General features: G+C 47.6%; 1 protein-coding gene across 2 annotated transcripts in view; it reads right to left on the reverse strand.

Moving 5' to 3' along the window:
- Positions 1–3,385: 3,385 nt before the first annotated feature.
- The window catches only part of ITGA3 (integrin subunit alpha 3), a 95,874-nt gene continuing 74,569 nt past the window's right edge, over positions 3,386–24,690 (reverse strand). Inside the window, exons 16-26 of one of the 2 annotated variants that reach the window (XR_014001257.1) lie at positions 24,175–24,243; positions 23,023–23,102; positions 21,959–22,036; positions 20,725–20,827; positions 19,450–19,632; positions 18,687–18,803; positions 17,270–17,383; positions 16,195–16,293; positions 14,748–14,873; positions 11,901–12,062; positions 8,630–8,769 (exon numbers count right to left, since the gene is read on the reverse strand). Coding sequence is in view for 1 of the 2 variants with exons in the window: in XM_081166152.1 (XP_081022278.1) it covers positions 8,608–8,769; positions 14,748–14,873; positions 16,195–16,293; positions 17,270–17,383; positions 18,687–18,803; positions 19,450–19,632; positions 20,725–20,827; positions 21,959–22,036; positions 23,023–23,102; positions 24,175–24,243 (1,131 nt within the window). In the remaining variant the exon portion in view is untranslated. Of the gene's footprint in view, positions 8,770–11,900; positions 12,063–14,747; positions 14,874–16,194; positions 16,294–17,269; positions 17,384–18,686; positions 18,804–19,449; positions 19,633–20,724; positions 20,828–21,958; positions 22,037–23,022; positions 23,103–24,174; positions 24,244–24,690 lie in introns of both variants that reach the window. The other variant, XM_081166152.1, reaches the window with a different exon arrangement.

The following is a 24,690-nucleotide window of genomic DNA, read 5'->3' on the forward strand; positions in this document are numbered from 1 at the left end:
TAATAGGTATCTAAAGTTATTTGCACATCAGAATGTAGGCACCCTATATATAGAAATGAGCAAACCAGTGATATTTTAGGGAGCAGGGAAGCAGGCCTTGCATCATACTTACTTGGGAGCCTAGGCAACACAGAACACTGTTGCTGTATTTAGGTTTTATTTTATTTGTTTTTAATCTTATATTTTGGAAATGTACACCCAGTTAGGTAAAGGTAAAGGCCGACTCGGGTTGTGGCGCTCATCTTACTCTATAGGCCGACGGAGCCGGCATTTGTCCGCAGACAGCTTCCGAGTCATGTGGCCAGCATGACTAAGCCGCCTCTGGCGAACCAGAGCAGCTCACGGAAACGCCCTTTACCTTCCCGCCAGAGTGGTACCTATTTATCTACTTGCACTTTGACGTGCTTTCGAACTGCTAGGTTGGCAGGAGCAGGGACCGAGCAACGGGAGCTCACCCCGTCATGGGGATTTGAATCGCCAGCCTTCTGATCGGCAAGTCCTAGGCTCTGGTTTAACCCACAGCGCCACCCGCGTCCCGTACATCCAGTTATTTTTCCATTAAATGTTTTGGGGGGCCCAAGAGAGTGGGGCCCTAAGCTATAGCAGCTTGTTTAGCTTATATGTAAATCCGGCACTGATTATATTGTATGTATTTTATGGAATTACAATTTGAATTCTGGAGAACTCAGATTGTAAGTGTTCTTGGCCAACACCCTATGGTCCACTTGAATGAAACTTGAGGAACACTGCTGGGCTGTGGACCGCGGTTTGGGAACCCACCTGGGTAAGATAATTATGCAGACTGGTAGTTTTTGAAAGCTTATTTGCTAAGGCTAGGCAAGAGCTCCGTCTCGGTCACAGATCGCCTGCCCAAGAGAAATACCAGCTTTGCTATTGATAAGCAAAAGCTTTGTAAGTGCACTTGCGAAGGCTGCCGTCATAGAATCATAGAAGAGTAAGAAGGAACCCTGAGGATCGTCTCATCCAACCCATTGCAATGCAGGAATGTGCAGCTGTTGCCCCATACAGGGATCGAACCTGCAACCTTGGCATTATCAGCACCATACTCTAACCAAGTGATCTAGAAACTAGGAAGACTGGATGCATTTTTAACTTTTCTGTGCTGCATCTCCAAAGCAAAAAGCAGCTTCCAGAATAAAATACTACACTACGTATGAATTGATAATTAATAAATCAATGATTAATCATTAAGGCAGGCTTCCTCAACCTCGGCCTTCCAGATGTTTTTGGCCTACAACTCCCATGATCCCTAGCTAGCAGGACCAGTGGTCAGGGATGATGGGAATTGTAGTCTCAAAACATCTGGAGGGCCAAGGTTGAGGAAGCCTGCATTAAGGTTTACCAAGAGGTAAAGGTAAGGGGACCCCTGACCATTAGGTCCAGTCGTGGCCGACTCTGGGGTTGCGGCGCCCATCTCGCTTTACTGGCCGAGGGAGCCGGCATACAGCTTCTGGGTCATGTGGCCAGCATGACTAAGCCGCTTCTGGCGAACCAGAGCAGCGCACGGAAACGCCGTTTACCTTCCCGCCGGAGCGGTACCTATTTATCTACTTGCACTTTGACGTGCTTTCGAACTGCTAGGTTGGCAGGAGCAGGGACCGAGAAACAGAAGTTCACCCCGTCGCGGGGATTCAAACCCCCGACCTTCTGATCGGCAAGTCCTAGGCTCTGTGGTTTAACCCACAGCGCCACCTGCATCCCTAGCAAGAGTTACTTCTGAGTAAAACACAGACATGATTGGTCTGAGTGTGAGCTTCTTCTTTCCTCTTAGTTTACCAAACTTTGTCCTACACTTCGTCTTCCCACCTCTGATAAACCCATGAGTTACATCATGTGCGCTGTGTGGCTCACAAGACTATCCATCCACTGATGTCAGGTGATATTTCATTAATTGGACTTTGGTCAGAGCTCACGTGTTCCACCTTCTTTGCTATTTGAGTAGTGTCCCCTTTATTTCTGCTGTGTTGCAAGCTGTCGCCTGGACTGCCGGGGCCTGTGCACAAGTATTACTGGTAAACAAGGCAGCCTGGATAGCCTAGCCTGGTTCGAGTATGGTGCTGATAACGCCAAGGTATTGCAGGTTCAATCCCCATATGGGGCAGTTGCATATTCCTGCCTTGCAGGGGGCTGGACTAGATGATCCTCAGGGTCCCTTCCAACTCTAAGATTCTATGATTGTATTTGTGAAATCCGGCGTGTATGGGAAGACTACAATGAATGAGAAAAATTGTGCTAACTTCTGTTCGTGGAATAAGTCCACATTACTTCAACAACCTTTGGCCTATGGCAGTCTCTGGCATTCTTTAATCATATATAGCTGGGCCATTACGTATAAAACCTGACTTAAGAGATGTAACCTCAGAAACATGGGACTTCTCTCTTTTGTATAATGTGGAATAATCCTCTTCTTAGAAATGGAACTCTTGACCCCAGGCTTTTTAGATACTACGCACCAATATCTAAAATGAGAGACACGCAGGCTTAAGTGCTAAAGGGACGTTGGTGGTGCTGTAGTCTAAAATGCTGAGCTTCTTGGGCTTGCCGATCGGAAGGTCGGCGGTTTGAATCCCCACGACGGGGTGAGCTCCCGTTGCTCTTTCCCAGCTTCTGCCAACCTAGCAGTTCAAAAGCACACCAGTGCAAGTAGATAAATAGGTACTGCTGCAGCGGAAAGGTAAACAGCGTTTCTGTGTGCTCTGGTTTCTGTCACAGTGTCCCGTTGCACCAGAAGCGGTTTAGTTATGCTGGCCGCATGACCCGGAAAGCTGTATGTGGACAAACGCCGGCTCCCTCGGCCTGAAAGCGAGGTGAGCACTGCAACCCCATATTCCCCTTTGATTGGACTTAACCGCCCGTGGGTCTTTTGCCCTTTTCTAAACCAGCTTCAATCAAAATTGAGAAAAGCTGTCTGTGGACAAATGCTGGCTGCCTCAGCCTGGAAGCAAGATGAGCGTCACAACCCCATAGTCGCCTTTGAGTGGACTTGACCGTTCAGGGGTCCTTTACCTTTTTTTACCTAAGTGCTAAAGACCGTTACCATTTCCCAGACGTACAGGGAGAGCCGGGATTGTTTACCTGGTTCTATTTGATCTGGGTGTGTTGGCTGGGCTATACGGATTGGCTAAGCCCTTTGTCCAAATTGTCTTCTCACTGGGAGCCCCTGTTTAGAGCCGATCAACTCAAGTCAGGGGTGTTATCCTGCATTCATGGAATACTTCTGTGTACCTCGAGCCATCGCCAGCAAAGCCACACTTTTTCAGCAGACCCTGTCCTCCTTTGAATGCGCAAACATAAATCAGAGGCTGCTGAAGTGAGCTTGGGGATTGTCATTCATTAAATTAAAACAAAAACCTGAAGCCGCAAGTTACAAATCAGAGTCATTTTTTTATTCATAAAATAAAATAGCCACTCAAGCTTATTTACAACCAAGGCACAATGATTCCAGACCTCCAGTACCATAAACAGTGGTAAATTCCAGTGAGCAACAAATATATATATATATATTTATATACACATAGCTATAGTTAAGTACATTCTTAATAATTTAATATACAGCTGGGAAATGAGGATGGGCAGAGGGCAGAGGGGGTGTGCTCATTCTCTGATATTCAACACAACCGTAGTTTCCTTAACTGTGATGTGTGGAAGGGGATATTACAGATTTTCTCCCCCCCCCTTTTTTTGTAGCCCAGATCAGTAGTGTCCATTGGTGCCAACCACACTTGTAAAACAGTGAGGAACTGTGTCTTACGAACAGGTCAACACTTTGGATATTTAGATATGAAACCTGAAATTGGGAACATGCTTTTATAAAGAACCCCAAATCCAGCTTCAGTAAGTTCTCCGAGTCAGACACGGGCAAGGGATGTTTTGAAATGAAAGCATCACGGACTGAACTGCCATGGGCACTGACTTCTTGGCAAGACGAGCGGCTGTGCTGCCCAATCACAGAAGCAGTTGCCCTCAAACCCCACCCCTTTCTGATGCGGAACGTGGAGCACACGAGGCCAACTTTTCCTCAGGATTCAAAATGGCGGCTGGGCAGTGGGGGAGAAGCGGGGAGCAAGTCTCGTTCTGCCTTGCTGTATTCCACTGAAATGGCGGCTGTCCCTACCATCCCATCCTTTCTCCACAAGCGCTGAGTAATGTCTGAAACGGGAGCTTTAAGCCTGCCCATTCTTGGCATTCACAAACGCCCCATCCCCATGAACTGGCTGCAGCTAGTCAGTTTTGAGAGAGAGAGAAACCCTTATTACTAACACACCTTCCAGGGCCAATTGTTTTGGCCAAGACCACCAGCATCCTGGGGCAGCTAGCGTCTCAGTAGGGCCCATGAATGACACTTCCTCTGGAACTCTTCATTAAACAAAAAGCTGCCCTGGCGCTCAAGGCAGCTCTAGTTACCATTTACACTTCACATAATATTCATGGCATTGTGTTCCTGTGAGGCACTGTGAGGAATTAAGTTGGTGGCTAGACCTAGTTCCCCATATCATCGTATTTTTCGCTCTATAGGACGCACCCAACCATAGGACGCACCTTGTTTTAGAGGGGGAGAACAAGAAAAAAAAATTCTCCCCTTCTCTGCTTAGCGCCCCTTCAGCGAAGCGGCAGGAGAAGCGGAGCCCCTTCCATTTCTCCTCCCGCTTCGCTGAAGGGGCGCTGTGCAGCTCTCCCTCTCTGCTGAAGCCAGGAGAGTCTTGCTCTCCCGGCTCCAGCAAAAGGAACCCGAAGCTTTTGGAGCGCAGCGCGAGTTCCCGCTGCTCTCTAAAGGCTTCAGGTGACTATCCCTGAAGCCTGGAGAGTGAGAGGGGTCGGTGCGCACTGACCCCTCTTGCTCTCCAGGCTTCAGCGAAAGCAATGCGAAGCCTCCGGAGCGTGGAGGGAGTGCTCCCTCTGCGCTTCGGAGGCTTCGCGTTGCTATCGCTGAAGCCAAGGAACCTGCATTCGCTCCATAGGATGCACACACATTTCCCCTTAATTTTTGGAGGGGAAAAAGTGCGTCCTATAGAGCGAAAAATACGGTACTTGTAGCACGGTCGCCCAGAAGTAAACTAGGGGTGGGCAACTTCCTGGGCCTAACTAGGTCCAGCATGGGTCCCAATTTGGCCCCCAAAACTATGCCCACCAGCCACACCCCTGAGGATATAATAGAGGTGCATTGAAGTGTGCTCCCAGTAGCTTCTTAGCAAGGGGTGTTTGCTGCCAGCGCCGATCAGCTGGCAGATGCTGACTTGAAGCGCACTGGGATGAACTTTGCTGCGGGGCTTGCTAGGTGCTACTGACCAAGCCTGAACTCCACAGCACAGCAGATCCCTGCAGGGAGCATGGCTTGAAACCAGCTGATCGGCTGTGGCATCAAGCCCGGCTTGGGTTTTCCTCGGCAGTGTGGCTCAAACGCAAGCCACGCTACGAAGGAAAAACGGGTCACCTGATGCCATGGTGATATCTGGTGACTGACAGGTAAGTGGCCTCACCCACCTGTCTGAGTGGGTTGGCAGGAGTGGGGGAGCCCAGGATCTGGTCCACTGGCTTGAGAACAATCGCTGCCCCAGAGGTAAGCCAACCGGGGCTCGCAGATCGAGGAGAGAACCCACCGCAGAGTACATTGCCCAGGGCCTCCTCAAACACAAAGCCTGCCCTGGCACCCCCCAAAGTGCAGAAAGTGGCTTCACATCTTTTCCGACAGAATGAGCAGAAAGAGGTTTCGAAAGGAATCATAATATTTCTGCCCACTCCCTGCATTTCAAGCTCAGAAGTCTCCTTTGCGCTCCATAATAAGCTGGACCGCAGTAAGTAGTAAAAACCACTTTCTCTCCCTCCAAAGAATCGTGGAGGAAATACAAGAAACGGCACAGTGACTAAAAAAGGATCAGTAGTTTTTGGCATAGTCAGAGCTCCAGTGGCAATACATCCAGTGTTTTCGCGGTATAGCAATATGGGGTTGGAGAAGGAGGCAACTGAAGCCATAGCACAGGACAGAAGTCCATTCAACCTTCTCTCCAAATTATGCTTAGTCTAGGGTCGTTCCCACATTACATCCAACAAGTGTACAATCTGTGTATGTAAGTAGCTGATTTGTACATTCGTAGTTACTCACATTCAGTAAGTGTACTGTAAGTCTATCATTGGAGCCAACTCCTAGGGGCCGTGGAGCTTTCGTCCCCACACAATAAAATATATGGGGGGGCTGGGCCCCTGCAAAGTTGATTGGCATTCCCATTCAAATGAGGTGTGTGCACTGCATCATATGATTGATTATGCAGGCCAGGGCTTACCTGGGTGCCAACAATATTGTATTCAACTTGGCACCCCCCCTGCAGTCTATGCGTGCAACAGCTGAGCTGTACAAATCAACAAGTTGCGTCCAGTCTTTCACACAAACACTTGTACATGTGCCAAAATGGCTTGCGTTCAGTGTAATGTATATAACAAGGCCCTGGGTACATATGTGTGTGTGTGTGTGTCGGAGGGAAGAAAATTAAGATAGATGGGTGTCATCTTTAGCAAGGCCCCAAAGGAATGATGTCGGAATCCCTGGTTTGTCAGCGATAAAAAAAATGAACCAAAGGTGGGGGAGAAAGAAAGTGTAAACATCAAAGATAATGCTATCGGGGGAAAGTACATGAAAGCTTGCTTGTACGCATCTGCTTTAGCCAAGCCAACTCACACCATGGCACACACGACTGTCCATGCACAAGAGGTTTTGCACAAGTGTCTGCAGAAGGTGCCTGGTTCAACCCTCACCTCCAGGTGCAGTTGAGAAAGACGCTTTTCTGAAACTCTGGGCAGCTGCTGCCAGTCAGTGTAGACAATACAGACCTAGATAGACCTAGGATCTGACTCAATACAAGGCAGCTTCCTATGTTCCCAGTTGGTAGAGCACAAGATGCTCGATCTCAGGGCCCCACACTGGGCAAAAGATTCCTGCGCTGGAGGGGGTTGGACTAGATGACCCCTGGAGTCCCTTCCAATTCTACGATACAGTCTCACCACTAAGCTGGCATGACTCTGTAAGCTGCCGGGATGGGAGGGAGAAGCGTACCTGGGACCCCTTGCACCCTCGACAAGGAGCTGTGTCGGCGTATCCACTCCCCCCATGAGAAAAAAAGAAATCACCTTAAAGCAAGTGCCACATTAGAAATTGCTACGTTTTAGAAACCCAAGTACTCAAAAGCATCTGGAGTGAGGGCAAAGCGAGGAGGAAGGGCAATAATAATAATAATCGTAAGCCTTTGTTCTACAGTGCATGAAGCATGGGGATCTTCTCCTGCGTTTGATCTCACCGCAACAGTGGCAGTGCGTCACATATATGTCACACAGTCTAGTCTCATAGGTGGTTTTTGCAGGGCGACCCTGGGCCTGCATTCCTGGCGGGGGCTGCTTTCACCAACCCCTAGGTACACCTCTGATGGGAGACGGCCTAAGAGCCATTCAGAAATTGCTCCGTGCCTTCTGGAGGGAAGGTAAAGGTAAAGAGACCCCTGGTCATTAGTTCCAGTTGTGACCGACTCTGGGGTTGCGGCACTCATCTCGCTTTATTGGCAGAGGGAGCTGGCGTACAGCTTCCGGGTCATGTGGCCAGCATGACTAAGCTGCTTCTGGCGAACCAGAGCAGTGCACGAAAACGCCGTTTACCTTCCCACCAGAGTGGTACCTATTTATCTACTTGCACTTTGACGTGCTCTCGAACTGCTAGGTTGGCAGGAGCAGGGACCGAGCAACGGGAGCTCACCCCATCACGGGGATTCGAACCGCCAACCTTCTGATCGGCAAGTCCTAGGCTCAGTGGTTTAACCCACAGCGCCACCCGCGTCCCTTACGGAGGGAAAGCGGAGTGTAAATGCAAGAAGCAGTGGTCGTGTGAAACAACAATGGCATCTGAGAAGCCACAGCTGAGAGAAAGAGAGAGAGAGAGAGAGAGAGAGAGAGAGAGAGAGATGGCTTTGTGTTTCGGTCACCAAGACAACTTCAACACAGCTGACTTGGGCTGATCTGTCCAGAATGAAGCTAAGCTGATTGTCATACCTCACAGAAATGCAGTCCTCAGGACCCTGGTGGTGGTGCTTGTGCATGGGGAAATAAATAACTGGTGTAAGTGAAAAAGCTGCCCCTTTGAGGTTTGTATTTCAGGGGGGTGAGGGTAAACGGACTCAAGCCCAGGTGCCAAATGCAGACCCCTTGAGACTTTTACACAGCCTCCCTCATCTCCTCAGTCCCTTTCCTAGCTGGCAGGTGTCCTTGAACCAGGATGGAAAGTTAGGAGGCCTCCAGCTTTTGCATGGCTGGAACGCAGCCTGTTGCACAAAGGTGAGAATCGCACCTGTTGCTCTGTCCATTTTTGGCCTCGGGCCCCACCAGGCTGCCCCACAAAGACTGAAAAAGCTTCTCCACCCCTCATCCCAGGAGGGAACATCCCCTCCCTACAATCGCTGCGTCCAGAGAAAGCTCTTGGGTCGTGGTCACCGACCTGAGTCACGTAACTTAGGGTTTCAATAGCAGTTTTGTCGTTGGTTCAACGCCAAGTCCAGAAGGGAGTGAAGCAGCCGGCGAGCGTGGAGGGGATGGGGGAGAGGGAGGCAAGCGTCAGTAGTAACTCCCCGTCTCCTGCCAGCTTGTGACCCACTGCTTCTTGTGCCTCGGAGCCAGGAAGCCGCCGGCCGGCTGGTAGCGCTCCTCCTGCCGGATCCGGATGGCGTGGTATTTGGGCATGATTCGGTAGTAGCGGGTCCGCTTGAAAAAGTTGCACTGCGCGGGGAGAGAGGGAGGGGAAAAGAGACGCATTAGTGGCAGGACACATTGACCAAAGTTGGGAATTTGAGCAAAGGGACGCTATGGAGAGTAGAGGCAGGGAGAAAGAGAAGGCGAGAGAGGAAGCGGGGAGGTAGTGGAGAAGGCCGGTTCATCGGACCAGTTTCCTGTGGTGGCTGAAAAGGCGTGACATCGGTTCCAAAACAGAGAAACTAGGGTTTTGTACACATTCTACTCTGCTTCCAGTGGTTTGAGAAGTGGTGTGCACACAGTATTCATCACAACCTGTTTCTGTTTTGTCGGTTCTTATGAAAGGTTGCATTTTGATGTGTCCCTCTGCCCTAAACCAAACCTCTGCCCCAAACCATAGCTGTCAACTTTTCTCTTTTTTTAAGGGAAATTCCCTTATTCCGAATAGGTTTCCTTGCAAGAAAAGGGGAAAGTTCACAGCTATGCCCCAAACATGGGTGGTGCTGTGGTTTAAACCACTGAGCCTCTTGGGCTTGCCGATCAGAAGGTCGGTGGTTCGAATCCCCGCGATGGGGTGAGCTCCTGTTGCTCTGTCCCAGCTCCTGCCAACCTAGCAGTTTGAAAGCACGCCAGTGCAAGTAGATAGATAGGTAGCACTGTGGCAGGAAGGTAAACGGCATTTCCGTGCACTCTGGTTTCCGTCACAGTGTCCCATTGCGCCAAAAGCGGTTTAGTCATGCTGGCCCCATGACCCAGAAAGCTGTCTGTGGACAAACGCCAGCTCCCTCGGCCTGAAAGCGAGATGAGTGCCGCAACCCCATAGTCGCCTTTGACTGGACTTAACCGCCCAGGGGTCCTTTACCCTTTTTAACCTTTAAACCAGCTTCAATTGAAATTGAGAAAAAGAATGATCTCATTATCCCCTCTCATGTGTTGGGAGTAGTTGTCTGCCATAGACGACCCTAAGGTAAAACTACTTTTGCAGCTTGGGGAGGAAAAGGCAGCAGTGACATAGCCCGCCATGTTGTTTTCTGAGTGAGAGCCAACAAAATGGCAACTTGGAAACCAAGTGATTGGTTCAAAATTGGTTCGAAACTTGGTTGGCTCGAAACTTGGTTCAAAGTTTTGCTAATTCTTTTTTATGTTGTCCTTCAGCTGTGGTGTGGTGAAGGCACAATGGATTAAATGGTTTAACACTGGGATTGGCCACTGATCTTTGACACCTGCCATGATTCTGTAGCAAAACTGTGTGTGTGTGTGTGTGTGTGTGTGTGTGTGTGTGTGTGCTTGTGTGTGTGTGTGTGTAGCAACTCAAAATATGTGAGGGTGAGCTGCCAATCTGGGTATATATTAGAGCACGGTTTCCCAAACTTGGGTCTCCAGCTTTTTCTGGACTACAATTCCCATCATCCATGACCACTGGTCCTGCTAGCTAGGGATGATGGGAGTTGTAGTCCAAAAACAGCTAGAGACCGAAGCTTGGGGAAACCCTGTATTAGAGCGTTCGCTAGACTGACTCCTGTATCAAAGTCAACCCCAGCCAGTGTCGCCAACTCAGCACCACCTCAGAACGGTCACTTGGAATGAATGGCCCAGTGAACAGAAAGAAGATTGAGAGTAAAGAGAGAGAAAGAGGAAAGTCCCTTGTCAGAGTGAGGAGGTGCCACCTCAGAGGCCACTTGAAACATAGGTGGTTCTTAAAGCCTAGGAAAAGAAACATTTGGGTTAGTGAGACGGACAGGTAAAACAAAGAGGCCAACAGACATGAAACCTGGGGGAGAGCATTAAGTGCAATGTGTGAGGAACATGCCTTGAAGACAACTAAGAGAGGAAGGGGCTGCAATGCCTGGTGCTAACTGGTGTTGAGAGGGCTGGTTTTGGAAATCTGGACACCTCAGATGTTGGATGCTGAGAGAAATGTCCAGACAAGGGCTGAGGCCAGATGTGCTTCTCTGCCACCTGCGAATCCAGACTCTTATCTCAGGGTTCTTGGCTTTGATAGTCTGAGTTGGGAGGTGGGGCAGGAACAGGCAGAATTCTCTGCCCCACAGACAACAAGGGTAGGCTCTTGTTTTCATACTGGGCACAGCCAATCCGGGGGCTTTGTACTACCTCCCAATCACAAGGCTCCGTGTTGCACACCTGCATTTCCTCCTGCACCGAAAGTGGGCTCTGAAGCAAGAGCACCCATAGTAGCTCATTAGAATAAAGCCAAGGCCTAGGGCCCAGTCACACAGGAGAGTCATAATCAGATTTCCTTTTTTAAAAAAAAAAAGCTTTAAAAAAAAAGCTTTAAAAAGAGGCAGGGGCACCTCTGAATTTGATCAGAGCAGCAGAGGTGTATGGGAGATGCTTAACCATTCCTCCCCATACAGGGGCATAGTGCAGTGGGTGGCCAACAAATCGGTGAGGGGTTGCTGTTCCCAGCTCCCCATTCTTCCCTGCTAATGGCCGGGGGTCTCTGGGCCCCAGCTTGGCCTGGCTGCCACTCGCCCAGCCAGTGCTTGCTTGCTAGGTGCACCCCCATACTGTGAGCGAGAGTGGATGGAGGGAGATGGGCAAGGGATTCACCTGGCAAGGGTCACTTCGGTCAACTGGGCTCCCCTCTGTGTGGGTGGGCAGGAGCTGCAGCACAGCCCCACTTGCCCCCAGGTGGGGAGTGGCTAAGAATACTGATTATTGTGGTTATTAGTTGTGCTCTGTGAGTGGAGCAGACGTAAGTTGGTCCTGTCTGTTCGTTTAAATGGGCCGGCGCTTAGTCCCATATACAGTCAAACTTCGGTTGTCAAACGTAATCCATTCAGGAAGCCCGTTCGACGTCCGAAACATTCAACAACCGAGGCGCGGCTTCTGATTGGTCACAAGAGCTTCCTGCACTCAAGCGGAAGCCATGCCGGATGTTTGGGTTCCGAAAAAAGTTCGAAAACCGGAGCATTTACTTCCAGGTTTTTATCGTTCGGGAGCCGAAATGTTCGAAAACAGTGCCGTTCAAGAACCAAGGTTTGACTATAGGTCAAACAGTATAAAGTCCACTTTCCCTGAACCAGCACTGGGACATAGCTCTCAACACCAGGGTCTTATGGGAAGGATTAAGAAGTGGAGAGGTTGACAGAGACAGCGAACAAGAGGATCAGACCTGCTGCAAGAGCTTGATTTACCAAGAGACAGGGCAAAGGGGTGGGCAGTTTCCCCTCCCCCTGAGACAGGAGCTAGTAGCTGTCGGTCAGCCGCTTAGTTTCAGATGGCTGGATCTTCATCATGGCTTTCTGGCCCTTGGCCTCGTACATGGCTCGTGTGCTTGCCCGCCGGAAGAAGCCGCACTATGAGGAAGCAGGGGGTCAAAGGTCAAGCACAACAAGGAAACAATGCGCAATGGGTTGGGGAGATAACCAGCTCATGCGTTCCAGCCCCTTTGTTGCAAAGGATATAATTTTCAACATGCAGGCGGGATTGGTCTCAATTTTTTGCACCAGGAGTGGTAGTTTTGGGGGTTGCCAAATGCACACAATCTGGGGCTGCTGTGGGCTCCTCCGCAAGGCTACAATTCCAAGGCAAAAAATATCAAGCAGAATTGATAAGAAGTGGGCTGACACCACTGAGAAAATGGCGAATCTGGTGCCACAAGGATGCCACATGCGTTGGTCAAAACTTCAAGCGTGCCCTTGCATTCACCTGCACACAACCAAAGGTCAACTTCCATGCTACCCTCTTAAGAAAGGTGCAGGTATATTCATGACCCATCTTGCCTGTAGTGATCTTCCGGAGGAGAGCTTTCCCCAGCAGCCAATACAGGCAACCACAGTTGGAGAGCACTTCCAGGATTCACTTTCTATATTTTGAGCATCTTGGATGCTGAATTTGCAGCACACAAAGATACAAGCCATAGGGAGGAGCAGGAAAACATCTTCTTGGGTGGTGGTTGTTTTCCTGTGTTCAATTGTCACCAGAGTAAATGAGATATCCTTTGCCACTTCAGCTGGGCTGGTGAAACTCCCCACTTGAATATGGCCAGTTATTTCTGGGAGTTGGAATGCAACACAGAACTAGTGGAGACTTAGCTTTGGAAGTGCTCTGCAAGCCATGACTGCCTCCACATTTTTAATCTGCATTTGGTACTCTAGGAACAGGAGGTATGAATCCTCCCCCCCCCCTTTCTGGGAACCAATACAAGCAGAGGGAGGCTTGAAAACACGTATTCCCTCAATGACAAGGTAATGGTTGGAGTTGCTCTGGAAAAACGGGCCAATTTAGGCTTGCGCCCCGGGAAGGTCACTTTGGTACTGCTAACGCAGCAGTTTGACTTCACACCCGGAAGTGCACTCCATTGTCTCTTGAGACAAATGGATGCCAACAACTAAGGGATTTCTGAAAAGGGTCAGGCACACAGGCAGTACGCAACATGCTCCAAGCATCAACAAAGTAAACTGCTTAAGAACAAGTTCAGATACCCGCTGGACATATAAAGAAAAAGACAGTACCTATTATCATATGTGGTGGGCGTGTAAAATAATAAAAAATATTCTGGGAGATGATATATAATGAAATGAAAAAAATATTTAAAATAACTTTTGTTAAAAAACCAGAAGCCTTCTTATTAGGAATTACAGGTACCGAGATACCAAAGGACCAAAATAGACTGTTTATGTACACGACAACAACCTCATGGATGCTATTAGCCCAGAGATGGAAGGAAGAAACAACCCCAACCAGTGAAGAATGGCAAAGCAAGTTGATGGACTATGCTGAAATGGCAAAATTAACTGGGAAGCTCAGAAATCAAGAGGACAAGAACTTTTAAAAAAATGGGGAAAGTTTACAATCTATTTACAAGACCATTGTAAGCAGGTTCAAACATTAGCAGGATTTTAACCAGACTTGTAAACTAACAAAAGTATGGATAATTTGGAAGGATTAAACTTGGATAGTATTGATATGCAGTTGTAAATATTACCACTAGGACCCATGGAAGGGATGAGGGGAAGTCAAGATATTCAGAGCAATCTTGGTATTCGGATCTTGAATTTTGTTGTTGTTGTATGTTTATATTTTTAAAAATCATATCTATCATCTGTCTATCTATCTACATCTATCTATCTATCTATCTATCTATCTATCTATCTATCTATCTATCATCTATCTATCTATCTCTATCATCTATTTATCATCTATCTATCTATCTATCTATCTATCTATCTATCTATCTATCTATCTCTCTCTCTCTCTATCTATCATCTATCTATATCTATCTATCTATCTATCTATCTATCTATCTATCTATCATCTATCTATCTATCATCTATCATCTATCATCTATCATCTATCATCTATCTATCTATCTATCTATCTATCTATCTATCTATCTCTCAATGAGTTGGTGAAGGACCGACCATAATACAGATGACTACTGTTATCATCTTATCCTGAGGTATGCACCAAAGGATCCCAAATACTCAGCTGATGCCTTGGTTAATCAGGTTCTAAATATAGTTTCCTCCAGTCCAACCGGTTTCTCTATAGTGACAAAAACGGCTATAGCAAGCATCCCACAGATACAATGAGCTGCTTGGCTGTTCTCCAATATTAACTGCACAAGCTAAATGCAAACACCCAAGTCAGAGCAGATTACATCGCTTCTGGATAAAGCTGGGGCGGGAAGCAGTTAACTTCCTGCCTGGTCCATTTCAAACTGGCTTGGCTAGTTTGTTTGTTTTTTTGCGATGGCTGAATGCCTGAACATTTTGTTCTCCAGCCAGGCCAGCCCGCCTATAGCATAGTTATATCAGCCCTGAAAATACTGCTAAGGCATTTGAGCTTGCCACAGAAAATTGTGTGGGTTGTTGCATGTTCTCTTTTGTGTGGCCCGGGTTGGCTTTGCAGAAGCAGTTTTGAGAGTGTCTCTCTACAAATATGGGGAGGAAAGGAAGAGAGAGAGGAAAGGAAGGAGCTGATGTTTCTAGCCTGTCACCCCTTGCTCCCCGATTTCAAAAAAACCCTCCTCTTCTCACCTTCCACAGCAGTAAGACGATGACACCCAAAAGCAGAAGTCCGGCTGCTACGGCAACCAGCACCAGCCAGAGCTCAATCTCGGTTGGTTGCTCCTCGATCAGCTCAGAGTCGATGGTCACTGAGAACTGAAGGAAGGGGGAAAAAGGGGAGAGGTGGGTTTGCCTCAAGGGAGGAAGGGCAGAATGGAGGGGACACTGACTCAGTGCTGAATTTTTCAACTTCCCCAAATGAGGGGTGTAACGTGACTTGGGAATTCGAATGGTATTTTGGTTTAAATGAGTATAATATACTTTTGCTTGGTAAATAAAATGTGTGTCAAGCTGCACAGAAATCATTAAAAATTGCCAAGTACAGTGGTACCTCGGGGTAAGAACTTAATTCCTTCTGAAGGTCCGTTCTTAACCTGAAACTGTTCTTAACCTGAGGTACCACTTTAGCTAATGGGGGCTCCTGCTGCTGCGCAATTTCTGTTCTTATCCTGAAGCAAAGTTCTTAACCCAAGGTACTATTTCTGGGTTAGCGGAGTCTGTAACCTGAAGCGTCTGTAACCTGAAGCGCCTGTAACCTGAGGTACCACTGTACTTGCAGTTATATGATGTACTGATATTATTATTTATTACTGCACAGTGGTACCTCGGGGTAAGAACTTAATTCGTTCTGAAGGTCCGTTCTTAACCTGAAACTGTTCTTAACCTGAGGTACCACTTTAGCTAATGGGGCCTCCTGCTGCCGCGCGATTTCTGTTCTTATCCTGAAGCAAAGTTCTTAACCCGAGGTACTATTTCTGGGTTAGTGGAGTCTGTAACCTGAAGCATATGTAACCTGAAGCGCCTGTAACCTGAGGTACCACTGTACTGTTATTATTTAGCATTACCTGAATTGTCAGAAGGGGAAATTCATTGGTTTTCCCGAGATCAGTTCACGTGCTTCTTCGTCAAATGTAGATTTACCAAGCTGATTGTTGCCCAATCATAAAAACAATGGCAGATTTGAATTCCTCATGCCCAAAAATATATTTTTAAGGTCCCCTCCCCACTGAAAAAATGTGCAAAAATTAAGTTTCACCCCCTAAAACATCATCAACCTGGTGTGTGGAGATCAACATGGCCACACCTGAGGTAGAAAGTGGGGTTCAAATGCTCCCAGCTCAGGCCTCGTATTCTCATCTGGGTTGATTAATTCATCAGCAATGGGCAAAACATCCCATGCCTAGGCCTGAGTTTACAGATGGGGATGTGAGGGCAGCTTTGTTTGCTTTGAAAATAAATCAATTTCATTTGAATTAACAAAGCTGCTGCTCAAGAGGAACTGACGGAGTTCGCTAATTATGGGAGTTTATCTGGTAGAGAGAAAGGAATGGCGACTGGGAGGCCTTCCATTGGCATTGATAGTTGGACCTCGGGACTTTCTGAAGTTTCCTCACCCAACAAATGCAGTCTCACTCACCCACACAGTGTCGTTTTTCATGTTGATGGTGGAGGAGTTTGTCCTGAGAAACAGCGTGGCTTTCCCATCCACCTTCACGCGGTCAAAGTTGTTGTAGTCCTACATTTCCATGGGGGGTGGATAGGAAAGAGCGAGCATATCAAAAAGCAGCAACATAAACTCTTTTTCCAATGTACTCCCACCCACTGGGCACAGGAAGATGCCTTCGAATGAGATACCCTTTCATTGAACATCCTGATTTGCTGACAAACAGCTTACTTGGAGGTTAGATTACATTCTGCCTTTATTGAGAAATTTGTTTCGGTTTGTTTACAGGGCAGTTATACGGCGACGAGCATCCATCTTGCATTCAACCCGATTTGCTTTTATGACTCTTCCCATCCCATCATTCGTTCCTCCCAGTCACTTTCCAAGCCACAACAAGTCTCAGTTTGTGTGTCATAGTGGGTTTGTTGTACTAGGGAGAAGGGTGCCTTTTCACCCACTTTAAATTATGTAAATTGGACATTCTGGAATGTTCCAGAACTGTCAGGGACCGTGTTGAGGAGGGCTGCACTGAGGAAGAATGGTGGGAGCCTCCACCTCTCCTGATCCTGAATCTTCCCAGGAGCAGGAGGACAGTATAAATTTGGAACAGTGGTTTGCAGAGGGGCATAGTTCAGAAGGCAGAAGCTGGAAAATACTGGATGGGGAACAGCTAGGAGAAGAAAGACTGGGAGAGAGAGAGTTAACAGATTCACAGTCTCTGGACAGAATCCACCCGCCTCCCCCAAACTCCCGGAGAGCTCAGAAAGTGTCAGAACAGAAAGCGCAGAGGCTACAAACTCAGATTACAAGACATAGATGTGACGTAGATTAATAGGGATGGGGGGAGTGTGATCCTTAATTGGGAGCACCGCCATTTCTAGGAGGTCTTTGTTCTCCAGCTGTGATTCTTAAAGATTCTAACTGGTAAGGCGTTATTTCATTTGATCTCTTATCAACTGCCATGGGGGGGTGGCAGTTGCCTGACAAGAACATTCCCCCTCTCGTTAACCAGAGAAAATCCTTGCAAGGGGACAGAACAAGCGTTTACCTCGATGAACGTGCTGTTCCAGACCCGGGCACGAACGATCACGTTTGTCACATCTGCAGCGTCCCACAAGGGGCACTCAAACCAGATACAGCGACATGTTCCTTTGGAACAGCTCTGGAAACAAAGGAAGGGGGGTGGATATTTCAGACAGGTGACAATCCCAGCCCTACCAGGAGATGACAGCGGGGGTTGGACCTGGGAACATTACCATTGAGCTACAGCCCAGGAAAACTACAAGTCTCTCCACACCACCAGGGACACTTTTGTACATCTCTCTTAGGTCCCGCCACCTTTCTTCCTAAACCAAATGCAGCAGTTCAGCTGGTAGAGGTTGAGACTCTTAATCTCAGGGTCAGGGGTGCGAGCCCTACATTGGGGGAAAGATTCCTGCATTGCAGGGGGTTGGACTAGATGACTCTTGTGTTCCTTCCCAACTCTACAATTCTATGTGAAGTGTAGGTGGGTTTCCTACAAGGCAATACACAGAGATAACAGCAAGAACCTTTACTGAACTAACAGAACTGGACAACAGGGGCAAAGCAACTGCTTATATACATTTCTGAAGGCCTGGGCCACTCCCACTCCCAACGGGATTGGCTGTCTAAACTTCCAAGCTGTGAATCATGACTCAGAGTTTAAGGGCCAATGGCAGAGGCCCAAATCCTGAAATGTTCTGTGATTGGATATAATGTATTGAATGGGAACAGAGGGGCTCAGAATCCTTAGTCCAGACTCAAGCTCAGGGAAACACAGGTACCAACAAATACATAACACTATGATTCTATGATCTGGAGGTATGGTGCAGGAATAAATGGCCGGTTATTAATTTGGAGGCCTTTCTATAGGCACAATCTGAAACATTTGCATTTTTTCCCCAGCTGCCCTATAGGACATGGGGATATAGTCCAATTGAAGATTATATCTGAAAATAGTCCAGAGGTAAAAAGGGTGCCCACATCCCTAGAACTACTAAGCTTTGCCTGCCTGAAAAAATGTACCACTCCCATCCAACCACTCACTGGCTAGGTTTGGATTATCATAACTTGATTTAATAAGCTCTGATCTGACATGGATTTGTGCCCGTGGATCATAGCTGTGAACTCTTCCCTTTTCTTGTGAGGAATCCTATTCGGAATAAGGGAATTTCCCTTAAAAAAAGGGAAAAGTTGACAGCTATGCCATGGATGCAGCTGACTCACCCCTCCCTTCATGCTGGCTGAGCAAACAAACCAGGAAGTCTTCAGCTAACCATGGTTTCTTGTATTGCCCAAATGAGGAAACAATGGTTAATGGCTCCAGAATATGAAGGCTTGTTTCTGAAGCTGTTTAACCATAGTTTCCAGGTTGGGACATACCTGCTCCTGAAAAGCCCTCCTGAGCAGAAGTGGAAATGACACAAGATGGACAAAATGCTCACCAGTAACGTTTCTGACTTGGCTTTCTTGGAAGCTGGCAAGGTGACAGGAAGCTCACGCTTCGGAGATGCTTGCAGATCGCGCTTCCTCCGTGCTGAGGTCCTGCTCCAGTCGTGTAGCTGGGAAAGGAGAAGAACTGGTCAGCTTTCTCTTCCTGAAAAAGCATGTGCTCAAGAAGACTATCCTCTCCTGTCGCACCAGTGCGACACACAACACCACTTGAGAACCACTGTTATAGGTAGTAAAGGTAAAGGATCCTTGGACGGCTAAGTCCAGTCAAAGGTGACTATGGGATTGCGGCGCTCATCTCACGTTCAGGCTGAGGGAGCCGGCGTTTGTCCACAGACAGCTTTCCTGGTCATGTGGCCACCATGACTAAACTGGTTCTGGCACAACAGAACACCGTGACGGAAACCAGAGCTCACGGAAATGCCGCTTACCTTCCCGCCACAGCAGTATCTATTTATCTACTTGCACTAGTGTGCTTTAGAACTGCTAGGTTGGTAGGAGCTGGTACAGAGCAATGGGAGCTCACCCCATTGTGGGGATTCGAACCGCCGACCTTCCAATCAGCAAGCCCAAGAGGCTCAGTGGTTTAGACCACATCGCCACCTGCATCCCAGGTATAGCTCGTAGAAATAGCTACACACAGTACATGGTGGCAGATCAAGCACATTGAAAAGGGTACAAAGAAAAAGGAGTAAATGGAGAGAGAGAGAGAGAATGCAAAAGGTAGAAAAGGCTCGCGCTGGAGATCAGACTTACTGTGAGGTTGCGGTTGTTGATGACCTCCCCGGGGGGTACGCAGAGCCGACTCTCGTTCCCACTCCTTTTCACCAGGATCTGAGTTGGGTACAGCAGCCATTTTCCGTTGCTGGCCTCATAAGGCCATTCGAAGCCTAGTGTGATTGTTCCTGAGGATCCTAAAGACTCGCCTTTCGTGGTCACCTGAAAGTCAAAGGCAAGGTGACAAGATGAAGCCCCTTTTCAACCTCAGGTTGTGATAGAAACAGTACAAAGAAGGACAACTCGGAGAGCAGCAGAGCAGAGGTCGCCCTGAAGAAAAACCTAGGCAAAAGCGTGGGGACAGGACAGGAGTTTATAAAACACACTTGGTGTCAAGATTATTCAATTTTATCCTGTATTCTCAGAATTGGAAAGAAAGAGAAGTACCAACCAAGGAGATAAGTTTCAAAAGTGAATGGACTATCTGGAAATGGCAAAACTGACAGCCAAAATAAGAGATAAAAGAGCCAAACATATTTGGGAAGACAAGGTGTAATAAATCAGTGCCAATACAACAGTCTCAAAGTCAAGGTATAAGAGCATATAGGAATTTGCCTTATACTGAGTTGGTGAATCCAGTTCAGTCCAGGCTGACTGGCAACCATTCTCCAGGTTTTCAGATTGAGGTCTATCCTATCCCTACCTGGAGATGTCAAGGATTATTATTATTTTATTACTATTTATTAAATTTATATACCGCCCTATATAGGTTGCAGGGCGGTTCACAGAACCTGCATGCAGGACTGATCTTCAACCACTGAGCTATTGCCCTTCCTAAAAGTATTTTGAAAGAACCAGATTTGGGGGGAAATGTCAAGAATCCATTTCAACCAATCAGTTTACCCTTCTGTTTCAGGCACAAATAGGAAGGGAAAGAGATCTTTTCAAATATTTGGCTTAACATCTTGCACTGGGAGAAATAAGCAGACACACATGCCCTTCAGGAACCCTCTGTCTTGAGCTTGTACTCTCAACTCTACAAATTAACAAATCGCATTGGGATGGATTCAATCCTAGATTGTGTCTTAGTTGCTTTCTAGACAAGGGATCAATGGCCCCGTATGGAATCCAGCTCAAGTAAACAAGCCCATGTGGGTTTTAACCATGAAGAGATTCAGAAGCAATTCTGGGATACCTCAGTTGGCAGAACATGAGATTTGAGGACTAGATGATCCTTGTGGTCCCTTCAAACTTTATGATTCTATGCTTCAATTTTTAAGAGTATTAGCCTCACCTCTCAAGGAATATCCTTACCTGGAAGTCAAATTCGATGGGACTGCCTACGTCTTCCTCATGCTTCATGGCTGACTCGCCCATGACTGTCCCACTGAAATGCGTCTGGAGCCAACGGTTGACTCTGCCACAGAGAGAGGAACACAGTGAGAGGTGAGAAGGATGGAAAAGTTTACAAAGTGAGGAACCGGGCTCTGTTCACAAATTGGATGAGCGGGTCACACTTTCCTAATTTAGTCAATGGGAAGTGTAACCTACTAGAATTCATTTAGGAAATGTCTGCAATGTAGATTTATACGGCTGTCAGGCCTACTTGACTATCAAATTTGCTAATCGTGGAATCCTGGGAACTCAAGCAACTTCATAAAACAATATGGGGAACTATGAGAGTCAAGGGTAGACTCCCAGTACATTTCTGAGCACGGTTCAAAGTATTGGTGTTGACCTTTAAAGCCGTAAATGGCCTCAGCCCAGTATACCTGAAGGAGCGTCTCCACCCCCATCGTTCAACCCAGATACTGAGGTCCAGCGCCGAGGGCCTTCTGGCAGTTCCCTCTCTGTAGGGAACCAGGCAGAGGGCCTTCTCGGTAGTGGCACCCGCCCTGTGGAACACCCCCCATCAGATGTCAAGGAAATAAACAACTATCTGACTTTTAGAAGACATCTGAAGGCAGCCGTGTTTAGGGAAGTTTTTAATGTTTGATGTTTTATCATGTTTTTAATATTCTGTTGGGAGCTGCCCAGAGTGGCAGAGGGCCTTCTTGGTAGTGGCATCCTCCCTGTGGAACATCCTCCCATCAGATGTCAAGGGAGTTGAAGAACTACACAACTTATATATATGTGTGTGTGTGTGTGTCCAAAGTTTGATGGCATGGGTCATCGCGGCAGTCTGGAAGCTCCCTGGGTTTGTTATGAGGAGGGAAAGGTCTCAGCATAACACACATTCCACTTTACAATCTCATCTTGAGAGGCATTTGTATACAGTCAAACGTTGGTTCCCGAATGCCTCCATTATTGTATGTTTTGGCTCCTGAATGCCAAAAACCCAGAAGTAACTGCTATGGTTTTCAAAACATTTTTGGAAGCTGAACGTCTGACGTGGCTTCCATTTTGAGTTTCCCTATTGTATTGAGGTTTCCGCTTTCAGTTGTCGACTGTTTTGGAAGTCGAACGGTCTTCCAGAATAGATTACATTCCAGAACCAAGATTTGATTGTATTACTTCTTTTTTAAACCCACCCGCGGTGGATACGCACATGCTCAAGGAAGCGTCAATGGTGTAGTCTACCAACAGGACTGCCAACACGGGTGAGAGATCTTCTTGATAGCTGATCCTATTAGGGACAGGACATTGTTCAGAGAGGTCAGTCGCAGCCTCTAAGATGGGATGCATAACAGTCAACAAATACAGCGCCCCTTCCCTCCTCAGTAGAGTCATGCGAGAAGCCCCAGGACATGTGGGGTGAGTCCACACAGAGGTCCCTACCCACGCCAGTCCTTCTAGGGTTGGCCCAAGACTTTGCGGCACCTGAGGCAAACCACAAAATGGCGTCCTACCCACCAGGGAAGAAGGAGTGAGTGAAGAGCTACATTGGGAACAAGTCGGGGAATCAACTCAACCTTGCCAGATGTTTGGAGTGGGACTCAAAGGTTGTTGCAGGGAAAGAGACCCACCCTGAATCATGTCAGGTGGGTGCAGACCCCAGGAGACCCCAGAGGACACCCCCTGTCATTTGGGAGAAGACCGGCAGCACTTCCTATTCTCCAATTATCTGCTGTATTTTGGGAGGTGACAGATCCAGCCTCCAAGGAGTGCACCAAAGCCGTCGCTGCCACCACAGCAATGGAGCAACAGTGGGCGACGCGTTCCTTGTGTGGCTCATGTGGATTTTGCCACCCAAGGCGGTCGCCTCACCTTGCCACATGGGTGGACCGGCCCTGCAGCCCTTCAGTCAATACCCAAGTAAAAGGTAAAGATGAAGGTAAAGGACCCCTGGATAGTTAAGTCCAGTCAAAGGCATCTATGGGGTGGTGGCGCTCATTTCGATTTCAGGCTAAGGGAGCTGGCGTTTGTCCACAGACAGCTTTCCAGGTCATGTGGCCAGCAGGACTAAACCGGTTCTGGTGCAACGGAACACTGTGACGTAAACCAGAGCGCATGGAAACGCTGTTTACCTTCCCACCGCAGCGGTACCTATTTATCTACTTGCACTGGTGTGCTTTCAAACTGCTATACCAAAGTACACTAGTACTGACTGGGCTTCCTGATGCATGTTCCCATTTCCAACCACAACTATTTAGCCCTGGGGAGAAGACTCACGTGGAAGGCTCCACCTGCACGGTGACATCTTGAGTGTTTAGCGTAACTCCAGTAACTTCAAACGTGATAGTCAGCTCTGCCTGGAAAGGAGGCAAGAGTGCACAACCTGGTTACCCAGCATGCTTTGCTGCAGGTTGCAGAAGCAAATCAGAAGAACCAGCATTTCAACTACTGGTCAAATAAGGGGATATAAACCTAACACTGCAGCAGCAACACCCTACATATGAAACTCCCTCTTAGAAGATATTCATTTATCTCCCTCAGCAGCACTCTTTAAATATAAAAGGAAAATGTTTTTATTTTACCTATTGTGTGGTATAGTACTCTGTTACCACTGATGGGTGATACTTTGATGGGATTTGATAGGTTTTTAACTATTGTGCTTTTTTAATCGGATGGGTAAGGTGCAAAAATGTTGCATGAACAAACGAAAACCATTCCTTTAAAAAAACCCAAACATAAATAAATAAGAATTAAAATGTGCACCCCACCACCGAGACCATTCCATTGTAAGTATCCAACCTCCCAAAATTTCAACACCTCTTGCGATGGTTTGAGCCCTTTCCGTTTTAGCAGTACAAATTCTACAAACACCTTCCATATCTCCTCAAAATTGTTTCTTCTGCATATTCCCCGTCTACGGAGATCATTCCTGAGGAATAATTACATGTGATCTGACTCTGGTACCGTATGTCTGCTCTCCCTCAATGGCACACTGGGGCTGTGTACACACAATACATTTAAAAGACACCCCCCTCCCGCCAAGAATCCTGGAAATTATAGTTTACCCCAGAAAATATGAACACCCACACCATACACTGAGAAAACATTGAACACCCATTTAGAGCACAGGGCTTCCTACTCCAAGGATTCTAAGAAACGTAGTTTACCCCTCACAGAACTATGATTCCCCAGCCCCCTTAGCAAACCACAGTTCCTGGGATTTTCTGTGCGTGCGAGAGAGCGCTTTAAATGTGAATGCAGGCTGGGAGCAGGTCAAAAGTTCCAGTGTTTTGTTATTTCCAAGTCCCAAGGGTCACTAAGGGGGCCAAGGCCTGAACACATCTTTTGTGCTGGATGAGATGTCACAGTTTGAGTCTCCCACTTCAGAACCCTCACCTTTCTGAAACACCTGGACCCAAAACAACTCACCCGCTGGTCCATTTTGAAAGGGTTGCCGAGCTCACATATCACCGTCTCCTCGAACCTGCAGGTGCCGCTCTGAAGAAAGAAAAGGCCACCTTGCTGAATATTGCCTTATTTCGTCAGCATTTCAACACTTCTGTACAAAAGAAGACTCGATGTGGTGCAGCAAATGTTGCGCTCAGACAGGGGCAACTTCCACCAGCCCCATTGTCGGGAGTCTAGTTCCCGGCTTGATAACACAGTGAACGTAGTTAATTAAAAAGGATGCTTTATTCTCAAAACAAACAGCTCCAGATGGCTTTAACACAGCCTCCGCCATCATCAATCAAGATGACCCTTCTGAAGACTGCTTCCGGCGTGACCAGAAGCAACTGAACTTTCCCTTCATACGTCTTTTGTTTTGCTTCCTAACTTTCATCCCTCCCATTCGGCGAGAACTCGGACTCAGTGGGTCAGCTCCCGCATCTTCCCCATTCTCTGAGAGGCTGTCTATTTCCCGCGTGTTTGTTCTTTGAATGCGTT

This window comes from Podarcis bocagei (assembly GCF_964188305.1).
Source record: "Podarcis bocagei genome assembly, chromosome: 13".
Lineage (NCBI taxonomy): Eukaryota > Metazoa > Chordata > Lepidosauria > Squamata > Lacertidae > Podarcis > Podarcis bocagei.